This window comes from Dendrobates tinctorius, unplaced genomic scaffold, assembly GCF_039654945.1.
Source record: "Dendrobates tinctorius isolate UK_male_01 unplaced genomic scaffold, ASM3965494v1 ptg000039l, whole genome shotgun sequence".
In the NCBI taxonomy this organism is placed as follows: domain Eukaryota; kingdom Metazoa; phylum Chordata; class Amphibia; order Anura; family Dendrobatidae; genus Dendrobates; species Dendrobates tinctorius.
The window spans coordinates 64790727-64818666 of record NW_027361707.1 but is presented as its reverse complement, the minus strand read 5'-3'; the positions used below and the strand labels follow the sequence as shown (position 1 = coordinate 64818666).

General features: G+C 44.4%; 1 protein-coding gene across 3 annotated transcripts in view; it reads left to right on the top strand.

Moving 5' to 3' along the window:
• The window catches only part of ARAP2 (ArfGAP with RhoGAP domain, ankyrin repeat and PH domain 2), a 453511-nt gene that overhangs the window by 344907 nt on the left and 80664 nt on the right, over positions 1-27940 (top strand). For all 3 annotated transcript variants that reach the window (XM_073574724.1, XM_073574725.1, XM_073574723.1), the window contains exon 22: positions 18-123. In XM_073574724.1, the coding sequence (XP_073430825.1) occupies positions 18-123 (106 nt within the window). The remainder of the gene's footprint in view (positions 1-17; positions 124-27940) is intronic.

The following is a 27940-nucleotide window of genomic DNA, read 5'->3' as shown; positions in this document are numbered from 1 at the left end:
TTTTTCTTCTCTGTCAGATATTCAGGATGATCCAGAACGGGTGATAAAGTATAAAACTTTAATTGATACACTTCCAGCAGTGAACAAGACAACTCTGGCTGCTATAATTGAGCACCTTTACAGGTCAGTCTGCCCGTCTATGCAATGTGATTAGATGAAGCAAAACGAAATAAAAAAAGAATTCCTTGTTTGCTACTACAGTTGCTAAAACAATCATTTTAATTTTCCATTCTAAGAATATCACAGTATAACATGTTTTTTTCTTCAAAAACTTAAGCATATGTAATAATAATAGTAATAATAATGAAAATTACATACAAAGTAACAATGAAAATAATATGTGCTTGATGGTCATTCACGATGTGAAAAGTGGTAATTAACATTTAGTCATTCATAACTTGAAGCAGAGAAGTGGGAGACTGGTGAAGGTGCCTGCAGGGGCAATGTCAGAATCTAAAACTTTCATGCTATGGGTTAAAAAAATGTTCCATGATACTTAGTCTTGTCTAAATTTTGGAATTTTTTATTATATTCAGTGAGATATTGATTAAAATATTACTTTTCAAAAGAGGGTGTACTTATTTATGCTGAACATTGTATATACAGTTCATTTATATAGTTCTGTTCAACTGGACCAATTGTGATGTAATAAAAAAATATTGCCTACTTAATATCTGCACAATAAAAAAATGATTTGCGTATTCATTCAGTAATGATGCATGAATGTGCTTGGTGATACTCTGATATCACTCCAGCATCTGGGTGCTTGGATTTGCTTGGCACACGACGAGCATTGTCTGGTGCTTGGATGTAATGCTCAAATCCCCACCCCACATGTTTGTCCCCTTTTACACAGCCAATAAACATGCAGGATTGCCGGCCAGTCACTGTAATGCCGTAGCGATTTTGGTAGTGGCATTACCATGATTGGCTGGCTGCATTACCTCATAAGAAGTTATAAAAGGAACAGCTCCAACATGTTTGGCACATGGATGCCATTACACAGCTCATGGGCAGTTGTGAATGCAGAGAGAGAGTAGTTGTCCAGGCCTGTTGTCATGGTCTGCTGAGTTTCTGGGATTAGGTGGTTTTAGGGTTAACCTGGATGGCCTCAATCTGGGATTTTGGGTGGTTTCTTATAGCCTCATTGTGGGGCCATTCCCTGTCGCTTATACTCTGACCCTTGGCCGAGTGTGGTTGACCCGTTGTGCTTGTGCCAGTGCTTTGTGCCTGTGCTACATCTGTCTGGTTCTGATTTGGCTGTGTCCCTGTTACGAGTTTTGCCTGACCCTTTTGTACTGTGCTGCCCTCTCTGTGTATGACCCATTGGCTACATCCTGACTACCCTCTGCCTGCTTCTCTTGTACTGCGCTGCCCTCTCTGTGTATGAGCTTAGGCCACGCCCCCAGCAGTCATGTGCTTCAGGTCCTGTTTGTCTGAAGCACGCATCTTCACCGCTGCTGCCCTGCTCCACAGGTATCTTTGGCCACAATTTGTTTTACTCAGGACATGCGCACTAGATCAGTGAGCAAGTGCAGTGCAGTGTTCCTGACACCTGTATGCACAATTTCAGGAATCAGATTCTTCTAGTGGTGATATTGTTGCTAAACCACCATAGAAAACCTTTAAAGTGCTAATCTTGTGCTTTGCCATTTTTATGGGATGCATCCTTCGTTTAGCCTAGGGACACCTGCTGGAGCAGGGAGAGAGGCAGAATACAACCTGTAGGCAGGGCTTAGGGCTTTGAGGTCATTTTTTAAATATATAACTACTGCAGGTAACCAACATTTTTTTAATGAAAATAATTGACTGTATTGTCATCCAAACAGTTTAACTGCTTTATGCTAAACTAGACGGTGTCCCGATTCTAACGCATCAGGTATTCTAGAATATGTATGTAGATTATTTATGAAGATTTAAGATAGAACTTGTTCAGTAAAGATGAATGAACTACGTCGCTCTGTGAGTGAGGGTTAAATTTCACGCCAATATCACTGATCAGTAAAGCGTGGTTCAAATCCCACGGCAATTCACGGGTGGACTGCACCTATCGCTGATTGGTCATGCCCAGCCGCGACCAATCAGGCTAGCGCCGGTCATCTCCCGGCTACGTTGCTGCTGACCTCCATGCGGCAGGAGATGACCCGCAGCAACCGTCGGGAGATCAGCGGCTAGCGCCGCAGATCTCCCAACGGTATGGGTGGCGTGCGTCGTTCGAATTCCGCGCCAATTCGCTAAAAAATTATTTGCCTGCTGCAGACGACAAATCTTTGTACTGTATTGTCATCCATACAGTTCAACCTGCTTTGTGTTAAATTACAGTGATATTAAACGTAAAAAAAACCACTTTGCCTGCTGCAGCTGCCCAAATTTTATACATTTTTTTAAAATCGACTATATTGTCATCCATACAGTTTAACCTGCTTTGTGTTAAATTATCGTGGTATTAAACTAAAAAAGCACTTTGTTTTAAGGGACGGGGAAGTGGAACTGCTGATGATGGTCCATGCAGACTGCAAGAGAGTGGGGCAGTTGCTGGAATGCAATAAACACTCCCATCCATGACACATACTTCTTGGCCTACTTTGAAGGGAAGCACGGGAAATTACTTCTTAAGTCACACCAGAGCAAACAGGTTGTCACGCCGCCTGCTGCCGTGCTCTCCCCTCCCCCTGCTCCTGTCACTCCGCCTGCTGTCACGCCTTCCGCACCCACTGCTCTCCCTCCTTAATCCCGGCACACTCACCTCTCCCGGCGTGCTCCCGAGGTGGGCACGTGTCACCCAGCTCCTTCACTTCCGCTCCTGTAGCTGGCCTTCGGTGCTCATCGGGTGCGCCTGCGCACTGCGAAACAGTGACCCTACCACACACCTTCTCTGCTGGTGCTGCAGCTGCTCCACCCCCTGGCTGACCCTGACCCGGAAGTCCTGCCAGCTGTCCTATATCAGATAGCCTTGCCTCCTGCCCGGTGCCTGACTATCATTTGTGTTTAGCACCTCTGATTCAGGTCCACGCTTCCCTGCGTCCTCCCAGCCTCGCACTCTGTCCTGCACCTTGTGCTCGTGTACCTCCTTGTAACCTCCCTGTGTTCCTTCCTAGTGCCAGTCTCGTCCATTCCTGTCCTCAAGTCTTCTCCTGCAGTACCTACCGCTACCAGCCTTGTCCGTTCCTGTACTAAAACCTTCTCCTGCTGGACCTACCACTGCCCCTGTGGTCTCCACTTGTCTTTCTCCTGCTAGCTGTCCCCGGGTATCAGCTTCTGCAGCGATAGTCTCCCCTGGGCTTACCCCAGACGCTCCCTGTATAGGGGGTGGCCCACTTGGTCAGCTCGCCCCGGGGAGGTTCGTCGTCACGGTTCTGCGGGTTCACTTCTGGTTCTCCTCAGCCCTACAGTATAGTCAGGCCATGGACCCCGCTGGTACCCCGACCCCAACCCAAAAGGAGCTCCTATTCCTACGCAAGAATCAAACAAGGATTATGTCCTTCCTCAAGTCCATGGAGTCCCGCTTGTCGACCCTACAGGCCTCTGATCCTGGGACTGCCTCTCAGCTGGGCAGCCTCTAACAGGAGCTGGCTCAGCAGCGGGACACTCAGGCCCATATACTGAACTACATGGCATCCATAGATAACCGTATCCTTGCTCTGTAATTCGCGGCCTCGACCCTGGTCCAGGCTGCGGTCTCTCACCCACCGCCCCGTTTGGCAAAACCCCGCGTTATAGTGGCGATCCTAAGTCGTGCAGAGGCTTTTTAAATCAATGCCAGCTTCATTTTGAGCTGCTGCAACAACAGTACCTCACCGACCGAGCCAAGGTGGCCTTTGTCGTTTCCCATTTGGAAGGTGAGGCTTTGGCCTGGGTAAACCCTCTCTGGGAGCGTGATGACCCCTTGGTCTCTCAACTCTCCATCTTTCTTGACTCTTTCCTTATGTTTTTGACGAGCCGGACCGCCTAGCCTCTGCCACCGAATCACTTTTTAACCTGCATCTGGGCACGCTCTCCATAGGCCAGTAAGCCATTCGCTTCCATACTGTGGCCTCCAAGCTAGGATGGAACAATGAGGCCTTGGTAGGAGCTTTTTGGCGGGGACTCTCAGGCTGAATTAAGGACGAACTGGCGGGGCGGGATACTCCAACCTCATTGGAGGATCTAATTTCCCTGGCTACCCGCATCTACTTGTGTTTCCAGGAGAGCTCTCAAGAGGCTGCCAGGGATAGAAGATTTCCTCGCTTCACACCAGCTACCCGCAGCCTGCGCCCTGCTTTGGCTTCGGCACCTTCCGCACCTGAGCCCATGCAAGCAGACCCTCGCAAGCCGGTGGAGCAACGCCGAAAAGAGAGGCTCACTCAGGGTCTTCGCCTATATTGTGGGAGTGCCTCACACTTCTTGCGTTCCTGCCCTAAGCGTCCGGGATACGCCAGGTAAGAGAGGTCTCCCTAGGTACTTGTGACTCCTCTCTACCCTTAACTCTTTCTGTTCTTTTGCATCTGGGTTCCAAGCGTTCCTCCGAGTGGGCGTACATAGATTCTGGTGCGGCTGGAAACTTCATTCAGCTTGAGGCAGTCAGTAGGCTTCGTATTCCTGTCAGGTCCCTGGAGACTCCTCGGCAGATTGCGTCGGTCGACGGCCAACCCCTGCGGGTGTCCGTTACTCAGGTCACCGAAGAGTTGGAACTTCAGATCAGAGCCTTGCATCGGGAGAGGATAGCCTTCTATGTGCTGCCATCGTTATCACACACTATCCTGTTGGGTCTTCCTTGGTTAAGAAAACACGAACCTACTTTAGACTGGCAGTCCGGTGACATCTTGCGGTGGGGACAGTTCTGTCAGAGCAAGTTTTTGCTTTCCGTCCAGCCAAGAAACTCTCCCGACCAACGTCGGTATCTCCAGATTTACCTTCGGCATATTGGGCCTATGCGGATGTCTTCAGCAAGAAAGAAGCAGAGTCTGCCTCCGCACCGCCCAAACAATTGCCCAATCAATCTCATTCCTGGCTCCACTCCACCCTGAGGCCGGATTTATCTACTGTCGCCATCCAAAACCTTAGCCATGACCGAATATATTCAAGAAAACTTGGCCAAAGGCTTTATCCGCAAGTCTTCCTCACCCGCAGGTGCGGGTTTCTTTTTCGTCAAGAAGAAGGACGGGTCCCTTCGTCCCTGCATTGACTATCGAGGTCTCAACGATATTACAATTAAAAACTAATATCCGCTTCCTCTCATCCCGGAGTTATTCGACCATCTCCGAGGGGCGCGAATCTTCACCAAATTGGATCTGCGTGGAGCCTACAATCTAATCCGCATTCGCCCCGGAGATGAGTGGAAGACTGCTTTTAACACCCGCGATGGCCACTATGAATATCTGGTCATGCCCTTCGGCTTGTGCAATGCACCTGCCGTGTTCCAGGAATTTGTCAATGATGTATTCTGAGACCTTCTCTATTCCTGTGTGGTGGTGTACCTGGACGATATCCTGGTGTTTTCCCCGGACCTGTCTACCCACAGAAAAGACGTCCATCAAGTGTTGTTGCACCTGAGAGAGCATCGTCTCTCTGCCAAACTCGAGAAATGCGCCTTTGAGCAGTCTTCTCTACCGTTTTTGGGCTACATCATTTCTGACACTGGTCTACGTATGGACCCAGGGAAGCTGTCCGCCATACTCAATTGCCCGTGTCCCCAGGGAGTGAAAGCTATCCAACGATTCCTGGGGTTCGCCAATTACTACTGGCAGTTTATCCCACAATTTTCCACCCTGACCAGTCCTATCTCCGCTCTGATCCTTAAGGGGGCCAATCCTCACCTCTGTTCGCCTGAGGCCGAAAACGCGTTCTGCTCCTTGAGACAAGCTTTTGCTGTGGCTCCTGTACTCCATCGCCCTGAGACCAATAAACCCTTCATCCTGGAGGTTGACGCCTCTGGGCGACTGGTCACCGTGGCTTCTTCTCGAAGACATTCTCCACCTTGGAGAGGAACTATGCCATTGGAGACAGAGAGCTGCTCGCTATCAAGTTGGCTTTGGAGGAATGGAGGTACCTCCTAGAGGGAGCGGTGCATCCCGTCAGGATCTACACAGACCACAAGAGCCTGGCATACATCCGGACAGTGCAAAGACTTAATCCTCGACAAGCTAGGTGGTCACTGTTCTTTGCCCGGTTCGATTTCGAACTCCATTTCCGTCCCGGCGATAAGAACATCAAAGCGGATGCTCTATCCAGATCCTTTTTGGTCACCGACTGTGAGGAGGAGCCTTCACACATCGTGGATCTTAACAAGGTCATTGTGGTTGCTCCTGTAAACCTGAGTTCCTTGCCCCGGGTAAGACGTTTGTTTGAAAGAACAATAGGAAGCGAGTCTTACATTGGGGCCATGCCTCCAAACTAGCAGGTCATGTCGGTCTCAAGAAAACCCTCTCCTTCATCTCTCGTTACTATTGGTGACCATTTCTTGCTCAAGATGTTCCAAGCTTGTCGCCTCTTGTCAATCTTGTGCCAAGAATAAAGTTTCCCAACATCTACCCGCTTGCCTTCTTCACCCGCTTCCAGTTCCTTCAGCCCCCTGGCAACACATTGCTATGGACTTTATTACCGATTTGTCTCGGTCTTCAGGTAACTCAGTCATCCTCGTGGTCGTAGATCGATTTTCCAAGATGGCCCATTTCATCTCCCTGCCTGGACTACCCTCTGCTCCCGAATTGGCAAGAATTTTCATTACTAGGGTTGAGCGATACCTTCCGATATCGGGAAGTATCGGATCGGTTTGGATCGGACCAATACCCCAAAAAGTATCGGGTATCGGCGATTCCGATACCGGAAACCAATGCAAGTCAATGGGACAGAAATATCGGAATTAAAATAAGCCCTTTCTTTCCTTGTAGGTTAATTCTTCATGAAGAAAAAAAACAAAGAATAATGTAGAATGTACTGGGGGAGGTGGAGGAGACATTAAAGGCATAGAGGTTTAGCCCCATCAAATGGAATAGCAGGAAAAAATTTATTTTTAAAGATGTTCGGAGTTACAAAGATATTGACTATGTAAACCTTTTGTATATTTTGTTAGATATGTATGATTCACTACTTACATGCTCTTCACCTTCTTTTTTACTTCTCCCACACTTTCTCCTTCATCATCCTCAGCAGCAGCATCTTTTTCATCAACTTCTTCTTCACCTTATTCATCTTCTTTTTCTTCACCTTCTTCCTATTATTCTTTTTTTTACATTCTTCATCTTCTTCCTATTATTCTTTTTTTGTACATTCTTCATATTCTTCTTATTCATCTTCTTCTTCTTCTTCTTCTTCTTCTTCTTCTTCTTCTTCTTCTTCTTCTTCATCATATTCTTATTTGTGACAGGCATTTCTGTAGTTGTTATCTAGAGAAGTTTGAAGATTACAACTTCCGTTCTGCCTGTCACAAAAGATTTACAACAGGATTTGTCCGCATTCAGTTCGGCCTGCAGCATCAGCAGGCATTTTCCAGGGGCACCACGAGGAGGAACGGACTCACCCCCATACACTGCTTAATCTTCTTCTGCTTATATTTTAGATATCTTTTGCTCTGATTTTTAGTCTTATGCTTAATGTTCTTCTGCTTTTGGTCCTTCTGCTTTTTGTTCTTCTGCTTCTTGGTCTTCTGTCTCTTGTTGTTCTGCATCTTGGTGGTTGTCTTCATGTTCTTTGTCCTCTTGGTCATCTTCTTCAGGGTCATCTTTTTGGTCTTCTTCGGTGTGGTCTTCAGGGTCGTCGTCTTCAGGGCCGTCGTCAGGGAGATCCAGAGTGAGAACCAAAAACCATTTCCACAAGCGTGAACTTTGAAAAGTAGCAGAAGGTACAAGAAGGCTGAGGAACCGCCGAGAACCAGTTGACAGTACTGGAACCCGGATGGGCAGCAGAAGGAACAATAGCCAATGGCACAACCGTGGACCATCTGACGGTGCTGGAACACAGTTACTAAGCAGGAGGTACCTGTGCTACAAAGCACTACCAAGGACCAGCAGACATTGCTGGAACTCGGATACCGAGAAGGAGGCACCTAGGCCAAAGGCACTGCTGAGAACCAGCAGACGGTGCTGGAACCCGGATGGGTAGCAGAAGGTACCCATGAAAAACAAAGCTGCAAGGCCACGAGCCAGCCGCAGTTACCGAAACACACAGTCCTACAGGGGGTGCTTGTGCTATTGGCACTACGGAACCAGCCTTTATTACCAGAACCTGCAGCCCTCATAGGAAGCACCTAAACTGCAGGCACCATAGACTTGGCTAACCTGACCGCAACACAACAGGACAACGTAATGGTGGCAAAGTGACGTTGACAATAACCGGAAACAGCAGTCGTGCTGGAACCAGGCTGAGCAGGAGGGAGTACCCGTGCCAAAGACACTGCCGAGAACCAGCTGACGGTGCTGGAACCCGGATGGGTAGCAGAAGCTACAAGAGTCAATGGAACTACCGAGAACCAGCTGACGGTGCTGGAACCCAGAGTGGCAGCAGAAGGATCAAGAGCCAATGGCACAACCGTGGACCAGCTGACGGTGCTGGAACACGGTTACCAAGCAGGAGGTACCTGTGCTACAAAGCACTACCAAGGACCAGCAGATGTTGCTGGAACTCAGATACCAAGAAGGAGGCACCTTTGAGGTTAAAGACATTCTTGCCATGAAAAAGTCTAGAGAAAGGACACTCTTCTTAATTGACTGGAAGGGCTTTGGTCCCGAAGAAAGATCTTGGGAGCCCCGACAGAACATCCAGGCCCCTCGAATTCTAGCTAGGTTTCTTGCCAGTCTCAAGAAGAGGGGGCGTAAGGAGGGGGTACTGTCACGCCGCCTGCTGCCGCGCTCTCTGCTCCCCCTGCTCCTGTCACGCTGCCTGCTGTCGCGCCTTCCGCTCCCACTGCTCTCCCTCCCGAATCCTGGTGCACTCACCTCTCCCGGCGCGCTCCCGAGGTGGGCGCGTGTCACCCAGCTCCTTCACTTCCGCTCCTGCAGCTGGCCTTTGGTGCTCGTCGGGTGCGCCTGAGCACTGCGTGTCAGTGACCCTGCCACACATCTTCCCTGCTTGTGCTGCAGCCGCTCCACCCCCTGGCTGACCCTGACCCGGAAGACCTGCCAGCTGTCCTATATCAGGTAGCCTCGCCTCCTGCCCGGTGACTGACTATCATTTGCGTTTAGCACCTCTGATTCAGGTCCACGCTTCCCTGTGTCCTCCCAGCCTTGCACGCTGTCCTGCGCCTTGTGCTCTTGTACCTCCTTGTAACCTCCCTGTGTTCCTTCCTAGTGTCAGTCTCGTCCATTCCTGTCCTCAACTCTTCTCCTGCAGTACCTACCACTACCAGCCTTATCCGTTCCTGTACTCAAGTCTTCTCCTGCTGGACGTACCGCTGCCCCTGTGGTCTCCGCTTGTCTTTCTCCTGCTATCTGTCCCCGGGTATCAGCATCCTCGGCGATAGTCTCCCCTCGGCTTGCCCCAGACGCTCTCTGTATAGGGGGAGGCCCACTTGGTCAGCTCGCCCCGGGGAGGTTCGTCGTCGCAGTTCTGCGGGTTCACTTCTAGTTCTCCTCAGCTCTACACAGGTGGTCAGTTGAATAGCACATAATGCTTTCAGCATCTTGCCAGCACCACTCAGTCTTCCACATCGTCCAACCTCACCAGCCAAGAGTCTGGATCACTGAATCTTCACCCTGATCCTTCTTCCTGCTATGTCTGATCCTATTAGAACAGGGATCCCATACTAGGACACTCTGAGAACCTCTTTACATCATCATTTCTTAATTGTGGCCTCTTGCCCTGCATGTTCCAAGAGGGACAAGAGGACATGCTGTTTAGTGATGCACAAATTGTAGAACAGCCATGGTCACAAGGAGATATTTGAATGCAGCCCCCACTTCAGGGCTCTATGGATTACCCTCTTTGAAATTTTCAGCAGGTTTTGCCCTGTGTGCAGAGCTTTTATGAGTGTAGGAGTACCACAACTACACTTTGTTCACAATATTTGAATGAGGCACTACAGTTGGTGCCTTCAAGAGTGTATGGATGACCCTGCTTGTAATTTTTGGCAGGCTTTGCACTTAGTGCATACCCTTTATGAAACTAGGAGTGCCACTACATGACAATTTGAACAGAATGTGTACAAGGCCCTCTTTTATGTCTAATACAGTATCTGATTCCCTTTTCCATCTAATTTTTGTCATGCTTCTCAGCCTCCTTTAAAGGAAATAATTCAGCAGTTTTTTGCTATGTAATCTGAGGACAGCATGAGGTAGAGGTTAAAACACTGAATTCAGTGATGTATCACTTATTAGGCGGTGTGATGTCATTTACTTTCAATGAAGGTTTTATCACTTTGAAATTATCATTGCCCAAACTTGCTGCCTCATGCCAAGTCATCGGATCACGCTTCCTCCTCTGATAAGCAGCTCATTATCAATAGACGATGTATATAAAGAGCCTGGTAAGGACGGTGTTCACTTTTTGAGCTCTACTGCATGCTACATCTAAAAAGTCTGATTCTGTTATAACTATTGCACCCAGTAAACTAAGTGATATATCACTGGAATCAGGGTCTCTTTTCCTACATTATACTTCTCTCAGATGAGGTAGCAGAAACCTGTCGACATATTCCTTTTAACCAATATGGGAGTTCCTGAGTGGTCCGAGACTTGTTGTCGCTGGGTAGGCCTAATCTATTTTTTACAAAACCAGCTACATTTTCAAGTTTCTGGTTGAAGCAGGAAATTAAGACACTATATCAGAACAGTTTTCCACTTTTGATGTTTTAACTGAACTGATAAAACTACATGCACATATAATTTGGTTTAGACCATAAACCGAATACTTCCACTAATCACTATGAATACCAATTAGATGTTCCCTTTTTGTCCATTCTAGATGCTTTAAATGATATTGTTTTCGTTGAGAATAAGTTTCTACCTTTATTAAGTACAATACAAATGTTACTGGTAGAAATGGCCATTATTTTAATGAAAGCGTTACATCTAAGTAGATTTTGCCTTGTCGGTAAGTCTGATCGCTCGGGATAGTGCAATTTTCTAAGAATACCTGCTGATTTGCAGCCATTAGCAGACATAGAAATGTGTCTTTTCTCACTGGAGAATTCAAATGACAGTAATTAGAAAGAATAATGATATAATCAGGATATTATTTTCTAGCTGGGATTTCCACACTCATTGCTATTTCCTAAGCTCTGTGTATTTTAAAACTATGTTAAACAAAAAGTTGGTGACTAATCTGCCAGCTTTTCACTCGAGTCTCCAATGCCTGAGAACTGTTTCTTTATTTTCTAATCCACCGGATGAGCTGAATGCTCCACTGAATAATATGTGATGCACCCAGACGATACACTAAAGATGGAGTAGCAGAAGAGTGGTGCCTTTTAGTGAATACACACACATAAAGAAATACATCTAGAAATAAAATGCTATCATTTAACCATTTGCGACTGTATTATATGGCAGATTTACCTACCCTGTATAAAATAAAAGACGACACATCACAATATTGCAAAGAGCGATCACATAACACCTTGATCTCGCAAACATCCGTCTGTCTAATACCGCGCAACAAAATTAAACTTTACTTAAAAGTATGGGATTTTACAGTTACCAATTAATGCACAGTATTCTGAGCAGATTCTTTGGCAAAACTACATGACATGGACAGTAGAAGGCAATACTTGAATAAACCCTGTGGAGGACACTGATCAGTCGAAATCTTGGTACTCCTCCAGTAAATTATCTGATATGTTTTTCAATTTACTAACAGCATTTTTAGGCTATGTGCCCACATAGCGTTTTTCAAGCGTTTTTTTCCTGAGCAGAAACGCATGCCCTTGCCAGGGAAAATGCATGCGCTTTTTGACACACGTTTTTGATGCGATTGTCAAGCATTTTGACATGCGGTTTCCTATGCGTTATTGCAATTACAGAGTATGTATGCGGAATCGCATGCGATTCCGCACAATTAATGAACATACTGCGTTTTTTTCCGCTAAGCGTTTCCACCGCGGAAAAAAACGCACCATTAGCACAACATGTGCGTTTTCCATTCTATTACATTAGATGCTTTTCTTAAGCGTTTCCGCAGCAGAAACACTTGTCTAAAAGGGCTGAGGAAAGGCTTAATAAAGCAACGTGGGCACACAGCCAAATATGTCAATTAAATGTAATTAAATAGAACAAAAATTAAGGTAATCAAACTTCATTACAACCCAGAAAAGGTAATTAAAAGTCATGAGCGAGTATACTCGTAGCTCAGGTTTTCCCGAGCATGCTCGGGTGTCCTCCGAGTATTTTGGCGTGCTCGGAGATTTAGTTTTTGTCGTCTAATCTGCATGATTTGCGACGTGCAGACAGGATGAAAACATGTGGGAATTCCCTAACAAATAGGCATTCCTCACATGTATTCAAGCAGTCTAGCATCCGCAAATCATGCAAATGAGATGACGAAATCTAAATCTCCGAGCAACTAGTATACTCGCTCATCACTAGTAATTAACTAACGTTGACCTAAGTTGTTTGCCTATATATACTCATCTGTGTTCACGAAGCTTCTATTCATGAATGTTCTATCTATAGCTAGCGGCCATTTACTTCTCCTCCACTCCTGCTCACTTTTTTTTAGAATTTTCAAAAGAGTGGGACTGCTACACTGGTACATCCCATGCACTGAGATAAAAGCCTGGCATAAATTAAAAGGAGGCATTGCAATACACTGTGGAAGACAAATAGAGGATGGCCTCAGAAAACTTTTTTGGCAAGCACATAGCACAGAATAAGAGACAGTAATTTCACTCTCAGACATTGATTGTGGACCCAGGTGTTTGGCATACCTAGTCGCGTGCTTTTATGACATGTGCCTGAGCCTGCTGGAGGTATAGTAAAGAAGACACAGCCAGAATAAAGTGCTGCATTTGAAATAAAAACAGACTTCTTTTTTTAAAATAAAGCTCCTCACGCTCTCTTACCCATTTATTTTCAAAAATTAAAAATAAAAAAACATATTCATCTGCTGTCCAACAAGAAGATAATCCACAGTTGTGCTCAAAAGTTGAGCTCAAAAGTTTACATAATGACAACCCAAAAAATCTAAATGACCCTGATCAAGGTTCACATACCCCATTTCTTAATATCGTGCATTGACCTCATTGACATCAATGACAGCTTGAAGTCTTTTGTGGTAGTTGTGGATGAGGTTCTTTATTTTATCAGATGGTTAAGCTTCCCACTCTTTTTGGCAAAAAGTTCATGTATAGTCCTGGGATGTCTAGCATGAACTGCGTGCTTGAGATCTTCCCAGAGTGGATCAATGATATTGAGGTCAGGAGACTGAGAAAGTCACTCCAGAACCTTCACTTTGTTCTGCTGTAGCCAATGACAGGTCGACTTGGTCTTGTGTTTTGGATAATTTTCATGTTGGAATGTGCAAGTACATCACATGCGCAGCTTCTAGGCTGATAATTGCAAATTTATCTCCAGCATTTCCTGATAAAGTGCTGAATTTACCTTTCTTTCAACTTTGACCACGTCTCCTGTGCCTTTGTAGCTCACACATCACCAAAACATCAGAAATCCACCTCTGTGCTTTACAGTAGGAATGGTGTTCCTTTCATCATAGGCCTTATTGACCAATATTTCAGCTGATGTTAATTGTGGGGGGTTTTTTGCATCCCGAACAATTTTCCTGGCAGTTGTGGATGATATTTTTGTTGGTCTACCTGACCATGATTTTGTTTTTACAGAGCCCCTGATTTTCCATTTGTTAATCACAATTTGAAAGCTGCTGACTGGCATTATCAATTCCTTTCCTGTTTTATTCAGTTCAATTACCTTTTCCTGGAAATATGTTGACAATTCCTTTGCTTTCCACCATGACTCACAATCCAGAAATGTCAGTGGCTGGATGAATGATGTCTGGACCCCAGAAACTCACTCAGCTTTTATGCACACACTGATTATAAGCAAACAGGTCATAGGTGAGGATGTTACCTTTAGGGTACTGTCACACTAAGTGATGCACCAGCGATCCAGACAACGATATGGATTGCTGGTACATTGCTAAGTGGTTGCTAGTGACCTGCCACACAGGCAGATCTCACCAGCGACATAGCAGGGGTCGGGGGTCGCTACTTACCTGTCAGACGCGGCGATCCTGACGTCCTCCCGCCCGCGTCCACGTGTCGCTCGTCGGCGCCACAGGAAGCCCATCAGGAAGCTGACGACGAGAAACGGCCCAGGCCGTTCTCGCAGATCAGCGATAACCAGCGGGGGAGCCGGTCGGAGGTAAGTATCACACATAGCGATATTGCTAGCAATATCGCTATAACGTCACAAAACCAGTGATGCTATAGCGATATTGCTAGCGATATCGCTTAGTGTGACATGCCCTTTAGAAGCCATTCAAACTCATTTGTGTCAATGTCTTCATGTTATCAGGCCAAAATCACCAGGGTATGTAATCTTTTGATCAGTGTAATTTGGATTTTTGGGTTGTCATTATGATTTGACAATAAATGGCTTCACCCAACCACTAACCATGAGTGGAGAAAAAGGTTTGGTGTTATCATTTATATTCTCTATAAAAAGGCCAAGAAAGCAAAAATTCTGCAGGGGTATGTAAACTTTTGAGCACAACTGTATATCTGTGCCACAATGTGCTCCAACTCTGCTACATTTGGATTTCATGGCTGAGCAGTGGCATGGTGCGGCTGCTCAGCATCAATCCGACAGACCATTTATAACAAATTTCCTGAGGTATACAGTCCCCAAAGGGACATCTGCATAGATGATCCCCTAATGCACTTTAAAGGAAGGCTTAAATTCCGGCAATGCCTGCCCAGTAAGAAAGTCAGGTACAGAATTCAAATGTACAAGCTGTGCAAGAGTTCTGCAGGGTTTACTTACAGATTTAGGGCTTATGAAGGGAGGGATACCGGGATTGTGCCCCCTTGTCCTTTGAGTGGGAAAACTATGTGTGTATTGGTGCACCCATTGCTTTATAACCAATAAATATCAATAAATTTTACAACAGCAACCGTCTCTTCAAATCTACTTTTGCCAAACCTACCGCAGCATGTGGTACTGTGTACAAAAAACAAAGAGTACTCCTTAGGTTGCTAATTGGGCAGCTGTTCAGAAAGGGTGAGAGAAGGGCTGGTGGTCAAATATAAGGACAAGAGGGATGTCCTTTTCTTGACCATAATACATGGTAATGGCAGCACCACCACTGTGCGAGGTGCATCTACGCAGGTCCCAAGCCAGAATGTGTCCTGGTGTACAACAAGAACATGTGGGGAGTTGACTGTTTCAAAGTGTAAACCTCATCCATGGAACACTAAATATATTTCTTATTTACCCTAATTTATTGCAGGACTTGTACCCTACACAACTCACATATGCCAACCTGATGTACTGTACACAACTTATAAGTGTCAACCTGATGTATTCTGCAAAACTCACATACAGTATGACAACCTGATGTACTCTACTTAACTCATGGGCCAACCGGATGCACTCTATACAAATTATGTACGCCAACTTGATGTACTCTATGCAATTCACATATTCCACCACATTATAAAATTCACATACAAGGAAAACACTAGATGGAATCCAATATAGGGTTACTTGGGGGAGGCTTCTACTGTTTAGGCACCTCAACAGCACTGCAAATTCATCATGGCACCTGCAAATAAATCCATCAAAGTATGCACTTCAATACGTCACTCCTTACATTTGGAGCATGGTAGAGTGCCCAAACAATAGGTTTCCACCCAATATATGGGGTACCGTTATACTCAGGAAAAATTGCACAACAAATTTTGGGGTCCATTTTCTCCTATTTCCCTTGTAGAAATGAAAATAATTGGGGCTGAAGCAACATTTTTTGTGGTAAAAATCGTTTTTTTTTGCTTTTACAGTACAACATTGTGAAATTATGTGAAACACTTGTGGTTTCAAGGTGTTCACCACACGTCTAGAAAAATTACTTACGGGTGAAGTATCCAAAATGGAGTCACTTGTGGGGGTTTTCCACTGTTTAGGCACATTTAAGTAGCCCTCCAAATGTGACTTGACGCTCCCTGACCTTTCCATCAAAGTCTACTTTCCAAAACATCACTCCTTCCTTTCAGAGCTCGACAGTGTGTGCAAGCAATAGTTCCCCACCCCATATGGTGTATCAGCGTACTCAGGAGAAACTGAACAACAAATGTTGGGGTCAATTTTCTCCTGATACCCTAGTTAGTAAGGATCACGGCATTTTCATTGAGTTCATCATGAACTTGCCAATCATGAAATCTTTCTTTTTATTGAATGATAAAGATGTTCAAATATTGGTATCATTTTAGGAAGAATTAATAGAGAGAATATATTAATGATTTCCTGCCAATAGCAGTTTTTCCTCTGATGATTAAGAAATGGGTCTTCTGTGGCTCACAAAGCAGATTACAAAAAAAAGAGCAATGCCTATAGAATGAAAATGTGGGCAACGAGACGCATACATGTTTATACGGGAAATAAATGTGCTGGTATACTCAACTACTGTACATTACTTCTGCAAAATGCTATCTCTGCTGCTTCCACAGCAACATAATGTTACTCTAGATACCGATGTTCTGTTAAAGCGTGAGGTAATGTAGATCAGCACAATCCGTAAGTAAACATTGACTCTCGGGACTTCTCTTCCAGACTCTTTCTTGATATTTTCACTGGAAATTTTTCTCTTAGAGAATCAGCAACCATTGAAACTAAAAAATAATTACAAGCATTAAATGAAATAATACTAATGTGTAACTGAATTCTTGCAACGTTGCTTTGGGGAAATAATGAGCTTATAAATATTTCATATTTAAATGCAGTAAAATTCTGTACGTTGCACATACATTAGAGCTGAATGGAACTGAACAATCTTCATTCGGTAATACCTTTGATACTCATTTTGGATATTCCCATGATAACTTGGAATGATGCCTCAATACCTGCAGTATGTTAGGTGACTTATGTAAGGAAAATAGTAAGCAAATTAAACATTACATGTATAAGAAAAATATTGCTGCATCTTATTATTTATAATATGAAATGCCCAATTATGTATGGCATATATATATTTTTTCATGTTAATAATTCGATACAAAGCCATTTTCCTCTGTTTCTGACTAGAGATGAGCGAATTTGCTCGGATTCGAATTTTGCTTTTGCAATATTCGTCGAACACAGCCGAACGTCAATGGGAGTAGAAATTACCGAATATGTTCGGAACCGATCATAGTAATAATAATCTTTATTTTTATATAGCGCTAACATACTCCGCAGTGCTTTACAGTTTGCACACATTATCACTGTCCCCGATGGGGCTCACAATCTAAATTCCCTATCAGTATGTCTTTGGAATGTGGGAGGAAACCGGAGAATTGGGAGGAAACCCACGCAAACACGGGGAGAACATACAAACTGCTTGCAGATGCTGTCCTTAGTGGGATTCGAACCCAGGACTCCATCGCTGCAAGGCTACCCACTGAGCCACCATGCTGCCAGCATGCATAGTGTTCAAATATGTCAAAATCAGATTCGGGGACAAAATCCGAACAAATTCGCTCATCTCTATTCCTGACAAGGAATTTTTTTTTGCATATGCGGTATGATTAGCTGTAAAAAATGTTCTCTACTGGAAATTAAAATCACTTCTTTCATGATAGGCAGGGCCTAATTTTTGGGGATATTTTTGGTACATTAATTAATTTATTGATGTTATCTGGTAAATGGTAAGAAGAAAACAGGAAATAATTGGTTTTCAGATTTTCCTTTCTTTTTTATGATCACTAAGGACCACTAGAACACTTTTAAATTGTGTTCCCCTTTATGTAACAATTATTTGAACCCCTTTTTACCCAAAGGTTGTTTGCACGTTAATGACCAAGTCTATTTTTACAATTCTGACCACTGTCACTTTATGTGACAGTTATGTGGTAATAACTCTGGAACGCTTCAACGGATCCCACTGATTCTGGGACTGTTTATTCATGACATATTGTACTTCATGATAGTGGTAAAATTTCTTCAGCATAGCTTATGTTTATTTGTGAAAAAAACAGAAATTTGGTGAAAATTTTGCAATTTTCAAATTTTGAATTATTTTGCCCTTAAATCATAGAAAAGTGTCACAAAATCATTACTAAATAGCATTTCCCACATGTATACTTTACATTAGCATGATTTTTTAATCTTTTTTTGTTAGGAAGTTATAAGAGTTAAAGTTGGCTAGCGATTTCTCATTTTTCCAATTAAATTTACAACACTATTGTTTTTATGGATCACCCTACATTTGAAATGACTTTGAGGGATTTATATGACAGAAAGTAACCAAAAGTGACATTCTAAAAACTTCACCTCTCAAGGTGCTCAAAACCACATTTAAGAAGTTTATTAACCCTTCAGGTGTGTCTCAGGAATTTTTGGATTATGGAAAAAAATGAATATTTAACTTTTTTCACAAAAATTTTTGCTTTAGACCCAATTTTTATTATTTTTACAAGGATAACAGGAAAAATAGACCGCAAAACTTGTACAATTTCTCCTGAGCATGAAAATACCTTAAATGTGGGTGAAAACCACTGTTTTCACACACAGCATAGCTCGGAAAGGAAGGAGCTCCATTTGACTTTATGAATGCAAAATTTGCAGGAACAATTAGTGATTTCCATGTTGCTTTTAGAGAGCTGCTGATGTGCCTAAACAGTGAAAATCCCCCACAAATGACACAATTTTGGAAATTAGACCCCTCAAGGAACTGATCTAGATGTGTGGTGAGCACATTAAACCCTCAGGTGCTTCACAGAAGGTTATAACCTTGAGCCTTGAAAATTAAAAAAAATCACATTTTACCCACAAACTTGTTTTCAGCCTCAAGTTGTGCATTTTCATAAGGATAACAGGAGAAATTGCACCATAAAATTTGTAGTGCAATTTGTCCTGAGTGCGCCAATACCCCACATGAGAGCAAAAACTACTGTTTGGGCGCACAGCAGGACTTGGAAAGGAAGGAGAGTCATATGACTTTTTGAATGTAAAATTTGCTGGAATCATTAGCGGATGCCATGTACTGCTTGGAGATTACCTCATGTGCCTAAACAATAGGAGCCCCCTACAATTGACACCATTTAGGAAACTAGACCCCTCAAGGAATGAATTTAGATGTGTGGTGAGCACTTTGAACCACCAGGTGCTTCACAGAAGTTTACATCATTGTGTTGTGAAAATAAAAAAAATCACATTTTCCCCTCAAAAATGTTATTTTAGCCCCAAATTGTGCATTTTCATAATAGTAACAGGAAAAATTACAGCATGAAATTTGTTGTGCAATTTCTTCTCGGTACGCTGATACCTCATATGAGGGAGGAAACTACTGTTTGTGCACACTGAAGGGCTTGAAAGGAAAGGAGCGTCATTTGACTTTTTGAACGTAAAATTTACTTGAATTATCAGTGGACACAAGTCCCATTTGGAGAGTGTAGTGAAACCTCCACCAGGGGGAGCTGGTGAGGGAAGAGAGGTTACACACTAAGAGCAGCAACCCTGAGTAACAGCACAGGTGCCACAGGTAACGAGAGAGAATAGTCAGACGAACCGAGTCAGAAACTAGCAGGAGCAGACGTACCAGAAGGAGCAGCAATACACGTAGTCAAAATACCAAAGCCGAGAGTCAGAAAGCCAGAACATGAACACGGGGTCCAAAACGTGAGACGATATACATGGTCGGAGTACAAGCCAGGGAGTCAGATGCCAGAGAGGGAACGTAACAGCAGAGACGAATACCAAGAGACGGGGTCAGAAATCAGTCCGGGTCATACACGTGAATATCAGTCAAAGGCAGGAGGATCACCAGGGTACAAGGGTCAGCGGCTCTAAACTGCAAGCTTGAGCTATCACTAACACTGGTCAGCAGGCTGTGAGGGATTGAAATAGCCCAGCTAGCTCCAGAACGAGGCTGAGGAGATTAACCCCCGCATGACCAGTCCGGAGTGAAGACAGCAGAAGATAAACTCCGGACTGGACCATGACAGTGCCCCCCTCTCAATGGGGGGCCACTGGACCCCCAGGCTTCCCTGGATGACGAGCGTGAAAGGCCCGGACCAACCGATCCACATGGACCGAACGCGCCGGCACCCATGACCAATCCTCAGGACCGTATCCTTTCCAATGGACCAAGTACTGAAGTGAACGACGGAGCATGCGAGAATCCACCACCTGTTCCACCTCGTACTCGGTCTGCCCATCTACCATAACAGGCGGCGGGTGCGAGGGAGACTCGTCAGAGGAAGGCACCGATGGTTTCAGAAGCGCTTTATGGAACACATTAGGAATCCGTAATGACGGAGGCAACCGCAGGCGAAAAACCACAGGATTAATCACCTCTAGGATCTCATACGGACCAATAAACTTGGGACCCAATTTAGCAGAGGGAATTCTCAGCCTTATGTTTTTGGTGGATAACCATACCTTATCCCCCACCTCATAATCGGCCCCACCGAGCGTCGTTTATCCACAAAAAACTTATATTTGCCCTGAGCCTCCCCAATGTTTCTCTGAACCTCCCCCCAAACCTCCTCCAACCGCAAAAAGGCTGAATCAGCCCCTGGACACTCCGAATCTAGTCTGGAGAATTCACCAAAATGAGGGTGAAACCCATAGTTGCAGAAGAAAGGAGAAGTACCAGTAGACTGATTGACACGATTATTGAAGGTGAATTCTGCCATCGGTATCACAGAGCACCAATCATCCTGTCTGGATGTGACAAGACACCGCAGGATCTGCTCTAAAGACTGATTGGTCCTTTCAGTCTGACCATTGGTCTCGGGATGGTAGGCCGATGAAAAGGTCAGACTGATGCCCAGCCTTTTACAAAAAGCTCTCCAGAATTTTGACACAAATTGCACCCCTCTATCGGACACCACACTGACAGGCACACCATGCAACCGAATCACATGCTCAATGAATAGCTTAGATAGAGTCTCAGCATTAGGAAGGCCCGTTAAGGGTACAAAATGTGCTTGTTTACTGAACCTATCCACAACTACCCAGATCACGGTTTGTCCATTAGAGGGTGGGAGATCGGTGATAAAATCCATGGACAGGTGAGCCCACGGTCTATCCGGAATTGGCAGTAGCACCAATTCCCCGGCCGGCCGGTTGTGGGAGGCTTTAGCGCGGCACAAGTTTCACAGGAGGACACAAAACCAGTGATGTCAGAAGTCAACGAGGGCCACCAGAACAGCCTAGTGATGGCTTTATGAGTGGCCGAGATTCCTGGATGCCCACTCAGAGCTGAGTCGTGGAACTCCCGAAGCACCCTTAACCGATACTGGACAGGCACAACGAGCTTATTTTCAGGTATGGACGGGGAAGCAAGAGATTGGGCCTCACGAATCTCCTGCTCCAATCTCTGGGACACCAAAGCCACCACCACCCCGCGCTGAAGAATGGAGGAAGGAGGCTCCGGAGGCGATACTGGATCTAGGCTGCGAGACAAGGCATCCGCCTTCACATTCTTGGAACCTGGTCTGAAAGTGATGGAAAACTGAAATCGGGAAAAAAAAAGTGACCACCTTGCCTGTCTCGGAGTCAGACGTTTGGCGGATTCGATGTAAGACAGATTTTTGTGATCTGTAATGACGGTGATACGATGGACAGCCCCCTCCAAAAAATGCCTCCATTCTTCAAAAGCCAATTTAATGGCCAACAACTCTCGGTTACCCACATCATAATTCCTTTCAGCAGAGGAAAATTTTTTAGAAAAGAAGGCACAGGGTCTTAAGTTTGTTAATGTGGTGGGCCCCTGGGACAACACAGACCCCACTCCCACCTCAGAGGCATCCACTTCTGCAATGAATGGTTTAGACAAGTCAGGTTGCACCAGTACTGGAGCAGTCATGAAACATTCTTTTAACAAAGAAAACGCCGACACAGCTGGAGCTGACCAGTTTTTAAGATCCGCTCCCTTTTGGGTGAGATCAGTGAGGGGTTTGACCACTTGAGAGAACCCCTTGATGAATTTTCTGTAATAATTGGCGAAACCCAGAAATCGCTGAAGACCCTTGAGATCTTTGGGTTGCATCCAATCCACAATGGCCTGTACCTTCCTAGGGTCCATACGAAACCCCTCAGCGGACAAGATGACCCCTAGAAAGGACACTTCTTGAGTAAAAAATGAACACTTCTCCAATTTGGCAAAGAGTGAGTTCTCCCTGAGCCTCTGGAGAACCACATGAAGATGACCCATATGACTTTGTCTATCAGAAGAATATATAAGTATATCGTCAAGATAAACAACTACAAAACGTCCAATAAGATCAGAAAAAACATGGTTAATGAAATTCTGGAATACCGCTGGTGCGGTAGTCAAACCGAAGGGCATAACCAAATTTTCAAGCAAACCCTCAGAGGTGAGAAACGCAGTTTTCCATTCATCCCCCTCCCGCATACGGATGAGATTGTATGCTCCCCTGAGGTCCAACTTAGAGAACCACCTGGCCCCCGACAATTGATTGTACAAATCAGGTATCAGTGGGAGAGGGTAAGCGTTTCTTATGGTTATTTTATTCAGTTCTCGAAAATCGAGGCATGGGCGTAAACCACCATCCTTCTTTTTTACAAAAAAGAACCCCGCTGCCACGGGAGAGACCGATGGCCGTATATGCCCTTTACGGAGGCTCTCAGAGATATACTCCTTCATAGCAGCCCGCTCAGGGCCGGAGAGATTGTACAGCCGGGCTTTGGGCAATTTGGCACCGGGAACAAGATCCACGGCACAATCGAATGGGCGGTGTAGTGGTAGAACCTCAGCCTCCTTTTCGGAGAACACATCCTTAAAACCCTTTAGGTACTCCGGAATACCCTCTAGGTTGACGGATGACATAGACACAGTAGCAAGACAATTTTCAGAACACCCAGGTCCCCATTTAACAATATCCCGGGACCCCCAGTCAATAACTGGGTTATGCCGTTGCAACCAGGGAAACCCTAACACAAGGCCAGCAGGGAGGTTATCCAAAACAAAGCATGACATGCGCTCCTGGTGTAGGGCCCCCACCCTGAGGGTAAATTCTTTAGAACTGAAATGGAGACCATCCTTAGTGAGAGGTGTAGAATCAATAGCCACAATTTTTAAGGGAGTCCCCAACCTAACTGTCCCTAATCTACAGCGAGCCACCAGCTTAGAGTCAATCAGGTTCAGGGATGACCCACAGTCTACAAGAGCCGAAGTATGGAAAAAGCCGTTCTCAACACCAAGTTCCATGTTTAGCAGTACTCTTGAAAAGGAAGAAAAAGGTACCTGAGAGTCTGGGTGACCTCCACGATTATCACCCAGACTCAGCCGCTTGTTAGTCGGAGGACAGGAGGGGCAGTCTTTTTTCCAATGTCCGGGATCTCCGCAGTAAAAACACAATTTTCCGTCACGTCGCCGTCTCCTCTCTTTCTCCTAGGGGTTAGTGGCTCCCACCTCCATAGGTTCAGATGGAAGCAAAACATCAGGGTTAGCAGGGAAAAACAGAAACCCTCACTGAGTAACACCTCTTTCCCGCAGGCTCAGATCCATACGGATAGCCTGACTAATAGCCTCCTCCAATGAACTGGGAGGTGGATGGAGAGCCAGAGCGTCCTTCAAGCAATCCGACAGTCCCTTCCTGAACAGACATCTCAGTGCAGAGTCGTCCCAGGACACCTCAGTGGACCATTGACGGAATTCGGAGCTGTACCATTCGGCTGAGTGCTTCCCTTGCCCCAGACCCAAAATAGTGTCCTCTGCCACCCTAACACGGTCCGGTTCATCATAGATAAGTCCTAGGGCCTCAAAGAACCTACCTACCGACATCCGTTCAGGGGCAGTAGGGGGCAACGAAAAAGCCCAGGATTGGGGACCCTCCCTAAGTAAGGACATAACAATCCCCACCCGCTGAATCTCATCCCCAGACGATCGGGGTCTAAGAGAAAACCATAATTTACAACTCTCCTTGAATATATGAAATTTATCTTTTTCGCCAGAAAATGTGTCACAAAGTTTAACTGTGGGTTGAGGAGAGTGCAAAATAACATCTACAGAGACACCTGGCGCACAAACAATATGAGAGGTGTTTCCCTGCATGGTCTTAATAGTCTCAGTCAGTTCTCTCTGTAATTGGGTCTGAGACATGACAGGGGACTGATGATTCACAGAAAAGTCCTGCGCCATCTGCGTCAAACTGGACACTTGATCTGCCAAGTTATGCAGCAGATCCATGGCCAAAGAAAAAAAAATGCAAAATCCCGTTTAAATGTGTGGTTAGTGATAATGTAGTGAAACCTCCACCAGGGGGAGCTAGTGAGGGAAGAGAGGTTACACACTAAGAGCAGCAACCCTGAGTAACAGCACAGGTGCCACAGGTAACGAGAGAGAATAGTCAGATGAACCGAGTCAGAAACTAGCAGGAGCAGACGTACCAGAAGGAGCAGCAATACACGTAGTCAAAATACCAAAGCCGAGAGTCAGAAAGCCAGAACATGAGCACGGGGTCCAAAACGTGAGATGAAATACATGGTCGGGGAACAAGCCAGGGAGTCAGATGCCAGAGAGGGAACGTAACAGCAGAGACGAATACCAAGAGACGGGGTCAGAAATCAGTCCGGGTCATACACGTGAATATCAGTCAAAGGCAGGAGGATCACCAGGGTACAAGGGTCAGCGGCTCTAAACTGCAAGCTTGAGCTATCACTAACACTGGTCAGCAGGCTGTGAGGGATTGAAATAGCCCAGCTAGCTCCAGAACGAGGCTGAGGAGATTAACCCCCGCATGACCAGTCCGGAGTGAAGACAGCAGAAGATAAACTCCGGACTGGACCATGACAGAGAGCCCCTGATGTGCCTAAACAGTGGAAATCCCCCACAAGTGACCCTATTTGGGAAACTAGACCCCTCAATGAATGTATTTAGATGTGTGGAGGGCACTTTGAACCACCAGGTGCTTCATAGAAGTACATTGCAGTCACCAGTGTGCTAAGCGCAGCCCATTCTTTTAACGACATGTACCTGTAAGTTAGGCGAGCTCTCATCGCTTCAGAAATGCCAAAAATATTGACATTATATGTGGTTTAGGTATACTGTGGGTCTCAGAAGGGAGGGGGGCATTTGGATTTGGGAGTGCAGAATTTGCCAAATTTCTTTTGAGGGGGGAGGAGCCGTTTTGCTTTTTCAGAGCTTTTGTACTAAAAGTAATGTGGAAGCCCCCTATATTTCCATTAACAGATGACAGACCTGAGAGGGGACTTGCATTATTGTGGATTGATTTGAAACTTTTATTGGGAGAATTTTGAGATCACATTTATCCGGTGTGCTACACTGAGCAATTCCTTTGGAGTGTCCATCTAAATCTCCAGGTGACATGACAGATGAAACCAATGTGGGATCCATTCACTATAATAAGACAGGAGAGTTACTCTGAACTCCATCTAGCCTCTTGTTCAGCGGTGTTCTTCAGAAGTGCACAAAACTGTGGCAAACTGCACTTTTATGCAATTCTAAAAAGACGGACACTGCCGGATCACAGGTTCCATGGCATCCACAGTGCCTTCATCTGCTTCATTTTAAGGAATCTTCCACTGGGGTTTCCATCTGAATCTTGTATTTCAGAGATTTACATGGAAACTACAGTGTAAGTGCTCAGCGAAGCACGCAGGATAAATGTATGCCAAGCCTTATTGTGATCTTTCAGAGGCAGAATGAACAAAACAGGTGAAGAATTGGTTTTATTTATTTTCTTACGCAGTTCCTTGTGTGGTATAAGTGATTAAACATCTTTATTCTTCGGGTCAGTGCGATTACAGCTATACCAGAATTATATCGGGTTTTTATGTTTTGGTTGCTGTCACACACTAAAAGACGCTTTTTATTGCAAAAACTAGTGCATCCCCATATATTGAAATTTACAATTTTTTTCATATTTCTGCTGACAGAGTCATATGAGGGCTTGTTTTTGCAGAACAAGTTGACATTTTTATTAGTACCAATTCTAGACACGTGACTTTTTTTTATCACTTTCTATTCCAATTTTTGGCAGGAAGAATGAACAAAAAACAGCTATTCAGGAATTTTTGAGGGATCTTTTTTATGCCATTCCACTTGTAGTAAAATTCATAAGGCAGCTTTATGCTTCCGATCAGTATGATTACAGCGATACCACAGTTATATTTTTTTTTCTCTTTTGATGCTTTTACACAACAAAAACTTATTTATAGAAAAAAATTATTATTTTTGCAATGTTTATTCTGAGAGCTATAACTTTATTTTTCCACTGATGGAGCTTTATTCTGACTTCTTTATAATGGGACAAAATAAAGTTTTCATTGGTACCATGGTTTTTTTGTATTTATCTTTCTGAGCGCGTTTTATTCAACTTTTTGTTTGGTGGTATGATGATAAAGCATTGTTTTTTATTTTTTATGATGTTCACTAATGGGGTTAACTAGTAGGACAGTTTCATAGGTCTGGTCATTCTGGATGCGGCAATACCAAATATGTGCACTATTATGGCTTATTTATTTATTTTTTCATAAAAATATTAATTCATAGGTACAATATATTTTGTTTATTTTTATTTTTTTTAATAAATTTAAAATATTTTTTAATATTTTTTTTAACCTTTTAAAACTTTTATACTTTGTCCCACAATGGGGACTTTTTTGCAGGCTGATCACTTGTATAGCATGGGGATGCAGCAGCATCTCTATGCCATGCAAACTGTCAGCACTGCCCTGACTGATAAAGTTGCTGATCATGCACTGCACATGATCTAAAACTTTCCTAGCTCTGGTAACACGGATGTTGTCATGACAACATCGGGTCACCATGGCAATGATCGAGACCCCGCAATGATGTTTCGAGTTCTCTGATCCAAATGCAGAGGGTCTGTCTTCCCTCCTACTGCTCCTGAAATGCTGAGTTTGCAGCATTTAGGGGGTTAGAGTGCCAGGAGCAGTGCAGGACCTGTCCTGGAACTGAGTCCTGGGTGTCAACTGTCAGAATCAGCTGACACCCGGAGGCGATCACGTGCACACAGCCCATGTGCACGCAAAATTGTTGGGACATGTTCATACATCTCATGTCATTGAGACCCAGCCACAGGTACATATATATATTTCCAAGGTTGGAAAGGGGTTAATGTATTGGACATATGTTTTTTTTTTCTTTTGGATTTTTGTTTATTTTTTCCTGCTTTTTATTTATTTATTCATTTTAATTTATTACAAATTGTGCCCCAACTGGCAGGGTTATCAAAGTCCATTTGGGGCATTTCAACAAATAAACACATTTTTCTATTTAATTTCACATATAAATATAGCTGATATATTAGCCCCAATTGCAGAGTAAACAGCCTACTGGCTGCATAACAGAACTGAATGGGTCTCTGCTACCCAGCAGATTCTGATCTCTCCCTACACTCAGCAATCACATGACCTCTGGGTCTGGAGGAGGATGCACAGTCAGTGCTTGCTTAGCTCTCTGTAAAATGTAAGCAGCAAATGGGAAGGCAGCAAAAGTAATAAACCATCAGCCTTCTCTATGGGAAGTATGGCTACATCTGACAACCTATTCCACACTACCGCAGCTAAATAATCTCATGCAGTTGCAGTACTATGCAGTGATAATACAAACAGAATCTGACACTCTTTCTATGATGATATTTTTTGTATTCAATGGATAAGCCGTGTATGAAAAAAATGATGTTTTGGTTCCATTGACATTCATCAGACATACACAAAGAGCATATTCAATCCGACTATTTTACCATAAATCAAATTCATAGTACAATTCTAAGACAACACCAATAGGAAGATGCAACCAGGAGGAACAACATTGACTCACTTCACACATACTGCATCCTCCTACCGGTTTTGTCTTTAACTCTTTA